Consider the following 7,500-nt stretch of genomic DNA (forward strand, 5'->3'; position numbering starts at 1 on the left):
TATGGCGGGGCCCACGAACGCCCTTGTGTGGGCGGCTGTGGGCGTGTGGGTAGTCTGCAGCGCCAGTGCGTGGGCGGACTACTCTTCAGACACCCATCCGGGAGGTCCACGCCGTTGCGAAGCCATCAGGATCACCTCCTGCCTGGACGTCGGGTACAACCTGACCTCCATGCCCAACCTGGTGGGTCTAGAGTTACAGAACGACGCGGAGTACCGTCTGAATTCCTTCAAGCCCCTCATTCAGTATGGCTGCTCCTCCCAGCTGCAGTTCTTCCTGTGCTCCATCTACGCCCCCATGTGCACGCCCCAGGTCCCCACGCCCATCGGGCCGTGTCGCGACCTGTGCGAGGCCGTGAGGAACCGATGCGCCCCTGTGCTGGCCGAGCTGGGTTACCCCTGGCCACCGTTTCTCAACTGCTCCCGGTTTCCTGCCGAGAACAACGAGGAGCACATGTGCATGGAGGGGCCAGGGGAGAAGATGCCCCCTCATTCCCCTCCTACAACTTCCCCCCGCCCTCAAACGCCCCCGAGGTGCAGCCAGTACGCCCAAGCTCACAAGTACCGGTATATCAACGCCACGGGCACGTGCACGCCCCTGTGCCAAGCCAACATCTCCTTCAACAGCAGTGACAAATCCTTCGCAGGCGTGTGGATGGCCATCTGGGCCGTCGTCTGCTTCGCCGTCACCATGTTCACGGTGGTGTCCTTCGTGCTGGACGCGGCCGCCTTCAGGTACCCCGAGAGGGCCGCCGTGCACCTTGCCCTGTGTTACAACCTGGTGGCAGTGGGTTACCTGGTGCGACTCGTAGCAGGTGCAGCCCGGGTCACCTGTCACGCTGACCCCGAGCTAGGGGCGCGCGTGGCCGTCACCGAAGGGACTCTGCACACCACGTGCGCCCTCGTGTTTCTCCTGCTGTATTACTTCAGCACGGCCGCCTCGGTCTGGTAAGGAGATTCTCTATGTTGTTTTTTAGTTACTTATTAATGGGAAAAGGTTTTGATGAAATTGAGGGATTGTTGAAGATTTCGTAGCAGGGAATTATGAGTGAATCGTAGTGTATTCCATGATGAGACTATTGTGAGAGTTATGAATGAATTGCGTGCTAGATTGAAAGGCAGGTATATATATATATATATATATATATATTTATATATATATATATATATATATATATATATATATATATATATATATATATATTATATATTATATATATATATATCGCAAACGATTTACATTTTATAAATATTATGTTAAACTGAAGTTTATGCATTAACATTTTCAATGGATGGTCAATTAATATTTGCAAATAGTTTACGCATTACAAATATTACTTAAGTGGCGATTAAGTCTCTCTCTCTCTCTCTCTCTCTCTCTCTCTCTCTCTCTCTCAAAACCAGTTTCACCGTCATCAACGGAATGAAAGAGAAATATAGTTTAGGACATAATTGTTTACTTGAGGTCCAGGATGATGTCTAACTATTGAATTCATATTTTTCTCACGTATATTCCTGTGAAGTTTTTAAAACATTCACTATTAATGCTTTGATTTTTATTATATTTAGCAACTAGTGGATAATTAATTAATTTGAATTTTGTTATACGATCTAACATCTAGTGGATAATTAATTAATTTGAATTTTGTTATACAATCTAACATCTAGTGGATAATTAATTAATTTGAATTTTGTTATACAATCTAACATCTAGTGGATAATTAATTAATTTGAATTTTGTTATTCAATCTAGCGGATAATTAATTAATTAATTTTTATTATTCAATCTAACATGTAGTGGATAATTCATTAATTTGAATTTTGTTATTCAATCTAGCCTCTAGCCGATAATTTATTCAATTAATTTTGTTATTTACTTGTATATTTACATATTTTGAATGATAATTCAAGCAGTAACTTTAACCACGTTTTTATTATTATTATTATTATTATTATTATTATTATTACTTTCTAAGCTACAACTCTAATTGTAAAAGCAGGACCCTATAGGCCCAGGGGCTCCAACAGGGAAAATAGCCCAATGAGGAAAGGAAACACGGAAATAAGAATATTAATTAATATTTAAAATAAAAATTTCATATGTAAACTATAAAAACTTCAACAAAATAAGAGGAAAAAAAATAAGAGAGAATAGTGCCCTCCCGAGTGTACCCTCAAGCTAGAGAACTCTAACCCAAGACAGTGAAAGACTATGGTACAGAGGCCATAGCACTACCCAAGACTAGAGAACAATGGTTTGATTTTGGAGTGTCCTTCTAGAAGAGCTGGTTACCATAGCTAAAGAGTCTCTTCTATGATCAGAATGTTTGGTTTTCCTTTGCTCTGACTATAAGATTTATTTGATAAGTAAAGGCAAAAAATGATTGACAGGTAGTGATTGTGGTAAAAATGTCAGAGAGAAAATAGTTTAGCCTGCAAATAAATGTTCTCTTTTACATTCATACGTGCGTGTTCCTTTTGATGTTGCCATCAGCACGGTTCTTTGCTTTGACACACGTGGATCTGTGATTCTCTCTCTCTCTCTCTCTCTCTCTGAGTTAGCACACTCATAATTGCTTTTTTAAGATGTATTATGTATACTCTCTCTCTCTCTCTCTCTCTCTCTCTCTCTCTCTCTCTCTCTCTCTCTCTCTCTCTGAGTTAACACACTCATAATTACTTTTTTAAGATGTATAACGTATACTCTCTCTCTCTCTCTCTCTCTCTCTCTCTCTCTCATATGAAAGTTTTCCAGTAGCACCTCCTTATCACTGATTTCATTTTGAAAAAGACACGCATACATATACATATATATATATATATATATATATTGTGTATATATATATATATATATATATATATTTATATATATATATACATATATATCTATATCTATATATATGTATATGTGTATATATATATATATTTATATATATGTATATATATATATGTATATATATATATATATATATATCATTCTATTCCTTCCACGCTTCACACTCTAAAACACTCCATCATATCAACGGGGAGGTCTTTGTTTAACTCATTGTTAACGCATTGTTTGATATGCTTGAAACATCTTGGCAGGAACCACAACCAAAGTAATTAAAATTCCAGCGGTTATTTTCAGCGCATTTTTTCTTCCCAGACGATCTATCTGTACGTCTCTAGCGACTCGGGCCAACCGGAAGACTATAGGAATTGAAAACGTTTTTGAAAAACATTTAGAGGCTGAAAAAAGTGATTTTTTTTTTTTTGAAAGACAATTGGAAGCTGAAGAAAATAGTGAATAGGTTTTTTTTTTTCGAAAGACAATTGGAAGCTGAAGAAAATAGTGAATAGGTTTTTTTTTCAACTTAATTAGAAGCTGAAAAAAAGTTATTTTTTTTTGAAAGACAATTGGAAGGTGAAGAAAATAGTGAATAGGTTTTTTTTTTTTTTAAATTATTCATTTGATTTTGATGTGAAGAGGAAGGAGATGGAAAAGCATGAATTTACGGGACCACAGGAAGGTATGGATGCAATGATGAAAGAAATGTTGGGAGTAAACTGAATGGAGTAATGGTCGGAGGAAGAATGAGAGAGAGAGAGAGAGAGAGAGAGAGAGAGAGAGAGAGAATTTTTTTTTTGAAAAGACAATTGGAAGCTGAAGAAAATAGTGAATAGGTTTTTTTTTTAACTCATTCATTTGATTTTGATGTGATGCTGGTAACGAGTTCTTATTAGGTCTTATTGTAAATAACGCACGCTTAAAAAAACTTCGTAAAAATATACTGTTTACACCCGTATTTCAGTAAAATACAGGCGACCGTAATTTTTCCCTATATTGTTTTTATATTTTACGGGTTGATTACTATAATATCACTCCTTTACGTCAATATGTCTGTTTTTAAAACGATAAATGCCTGGAAATATTTATTTTAGGATTTTTACCGTTTTTATAGCAAATTTTAACTGCATTCAGGTGCAATGTAATTTGTAACTAGAGGAGGAGTTTATATCCTTATTTATATTCAGTTGAAGTTTCGTCTTAATGCGTAGCCTTGTCATATGAGTTTTGTAAGCATTTGTCTTTGCCTTTTTTTCTCTCTCTTTTGATTTAATGTCGTATTTACGTATTTCAGGTGCGTCCTCCAATTATCTTTCGGTCCTGAGGCTCTGTGTGTAAATTGTCGCAGGTGTCCACATCAAGTTCAGCTCATATTTTAAGCTGTTTTAAGTGGTTCTTTGTTTCTGGTTGAATTTAGCTCAAGTTGGTGTTTTAGAGGCGTTTTTAAACCTAGGCCTACTTGGCTAGGGACTGTGAAGCGTGAAGTAGATGATGAATGGAGAAGTACTGATTTAAAATCTTAAGTTAGAGACGATTTGTGAAATCTAACTTGGGCTCTTGAAGTAGGAGATGATGAATGGAGAAGTACTGATTTAAAAGCTCAAGATAGAGACGATTGGCGAAATCTAACTTAGGTTCTTAAGTAGGAGATGATGAATGGAGAAGTACTGATTTAAAAGCTTAAGGTAGAGACGATTGGTGAAATCTAACCGAGGCTGTTGAAGTAGGAGATGATGAATGGAGAAGTACTGATTTTAAAGCTGAAGGTAGAGACGATTGGCGAAATCTAACCGAGGCTCTTGAAGTAGGAGATGAGGAATGGAGAAGTACTGATTTAAAAGCTTAAGATAGAGACGATTGGCGAAATCTAACCGAGGTTCTTAAAGTAGGAGATGATGAATGGAGAAGTACTGATTTTAAAGTTAAGTTAGAGACTATTGGCGAAATCTAACCGAGGCTCTTGAAGTAGGAGATGTTGAATAGAGAAGTACTTTTTTTAAAGCTTAAGGTAGAGATGATTGGTGAAATCTAACTTAGGCTTTTGAAGTAGGAGATGATGAATGGAGAAGTACTGATTTAAAAGCTCAAGAGAGACGATTGGCGAAATCTAACCGAGGTTCTTAAGTAGGAGATGATGAATGGAGAAGTACTGATTTTAAAGCTTAAGTTAGAGACGATTTGTGAAATCTAACTGAAGTTCGTGAAGTAGGAGATGATGAATGGAGAAGTACTGTTTTTAAAGCTTAAGTTAGAGACGACTGGCGAAATCTAACCGAGGCTGTTGAAGTAGGAGATGATGAATGGAGAAGTACTGATTTAAAAGCTGAAGATAGAGACGTCTGGCGAAATCTAACCGAGGCTCTTTGCGTTAATAGGCGTAAGAGATGATGATGTAGGAATTAAGTTCATATTTGAAATATGCAAACATGCGTAGGAACAAGTTTAAGTGGCCGTGATTTTTACACGTGTGAGTAGTTGAATACATGAATACATAAACAGTACAGTAATTCATGTTTTCTGTCTTCATATCACCATTGACATCGACATCGACGCCCGGAGAGAGCAGATTAATATGTAACCTTCTTGCCACATTTTTTTTTTATGGAATGTGGAATTTTATTTATTATTATTCCATAGAAATTTATAAATTTCAATTCATTCTGTTCTTTGGAATTGTGGAATTTTATTTGCTATCATTCCCTAGGAGTGTATGCATTCAATTTGCTTCTTTTCTCTGGAATTGTGGAATCCTCATTGCTATCATTCCAAATGAATGTATACATTTTACATGCTTATGTTCTCTGGAATTGTGGAATTTTATTTGCTATCATTCCAAAGGAATTTATACATTTCACATGCTTATGTTCTCTGGAATTGTGGAATCTTATTTGCTATCATTCCAAAGGAATGTATACATTTCACTTGCTTATGTTCTCTGGAATTGTGGAATCTTAATTGCTATCATTCCAAAGGAATGTATACATTTCACACGCTTCTTTTCTCTGGAATTGTGGAATTTAATTTGCTATCATTACCTTGGAATGTATACATTCCACATGCTTATGTGCTCTAGAAGAGTGGAATTTTGTCTGCTAGCATTCCATAGGAATGTATAAATTTAATTTCATTCTGTTCTCTGGAATTGTGGAATTCGAACATTGGAATTATTATTGTTCCCTATAATGACTAAAGATGTAATCTCTATTTTTTCCTTGAAATAGATGGAATTGCAATTGCTAACGTTCGCTGGATATTCGAAAATTGGGAACCGCATTGTAACCTGTAAATAAGAAAATTGTGTTTACAATTATGCCATGGAATGACGAAAATTTTAATTGCAATTGTATTTTGCGGAATTACGAAAATTGTTGATATAATTACTCTCTAGAATTACAATGAAATTACGAAAGTTTTAAATACAATTATTCAAGAAAATGACGAAAATTGTAAATACAATTATTCAATGAAATTACGAAAATTATAAATACAATTATTCAAGGAAGTTACAGAAATTATAAATACAATTATTCAATGAAATTATGAAAATTTTGAATACAATTATTCAATGAAGTTACAAAAATTGTAAATACAATTATTGAAGGAAATGACGAACATTTTAAATACAATTATTCAATGAAATCACGGACATTGTAAATACAAATATTCAGTTAAATTTCGAAAATTGTAAATACAATAATTCAATGAAATTACGAAAATTATAAATACAAATATTCAATTAAATTACGAAAATTGTAAATATAATTATTCAGCGAATTAAAGAATTATAAATACTATCATCCTCTGAATTCGAACGTTCCATTTGCCATCGCTGGGGTTGCTGTGGCCTTATTGGAAACGTCTCTGCCTGGTGATCGCCAGACAAGGGTTCGAGTCCCGCTCAAACTCGTTAGTTCCTTTGGTCGCTGCAACCTCGCCATCCTTGTGTGCTAAGGATGCACGGTTTGGGGAACCTATTGGTCTACCTGCTGAGTTATCAGCAGCCATTGCCTGTCCCTCCCTGGTCCTAGATTGGGTAAAGAGGGGGCTTGGGCGCTGATCATATGTATATATGGTCAGTCTCTAGGGCATTGTCCTGCTTGCTAGGGCAATGTCACTGTCCCTTGCCTCTGCCATTCATGAGCGGCCTTTAAACCTCTAAAATCCGAGTCCCTTAAAGCAGTTTGGGGGAGCCTATAGATCTACCCGCTGAGTCATCAGCAGCCATCGCCTGGCCCTCCCCGGTCCTAGATTGGGTGGAGAGGGGGCTGGGCCGCTGATCATATGCATATATGGTCAGTCTCTAGGGCATTGTCACTGTCCCTTGCCTCTGCCATACATGAGCGGCCTTTAAACCTTTAAAATCTGCGTCCCTTCAAGCGATTTGGGGGAGCCTATAGGTCTCTCTGTTGAGTCATCAGCAGCCATTGCCTGGCCCTCCCTGGTCCTAGATAAGGCGCTGATCATATGCATATATGATCAGTCTCAGGGGCATTGTCTTCTTCTAAGGGCAATATCACTGTCCCTTGCCTCTGCCATTCATGAGCTGCGTTTAAACCTCTAAAATCTGCGTCTCTTCAAGCGGTTTGGGGAACCTATAGGTCTATCTGCTGAGTCATCAGCAGCCATTTCCTGGCCCTCCCTGGTCCTAGATTGGGTGGAGAGGGGGCTGGGCC

The 7,500-nt window shown here is 37.7% G+C and overlaps 1 protein-coding gene across 1 annotated transcript in view; it reads left to right on the forward strand.

Moving 5' to 3' along the window:
• LOC137614767 (frizzled-4-like) overlaps positions 1–949 on the forward strand; it is a 1,242-nt gene extending 293 nt beyond the window's left edge. Inside the window, exon 1 of the mRNA XM_068344436.1 lies at positions 1–949. This exon is cut by the window's left edge and continues 293 nt beyond it. Within this exon, the coding sequence (XP_068200537.1) occupies positions 2–949 (948 nt within the window). The 5' untranslated portion in view covers position 1.
• The last annotated feature ends 6,551 nt before the right edge of the window (positions 950–7,500 follow it).

Source organism: Palaemon carinicauda, chromosome 21, assembly GCF_036898095.1.
Source record: "Palaemon carinicauda isolate YSFRI2023 chromosome 21, ASM3689809v2, whole genome shotgun sequence".
Lineage (NCBI taxonomy): Eukaryota > Metazoa > Arthropoda > Malacostraca > Decapoda > Palaemonidae > Palaemon > Palaemon carinicauda.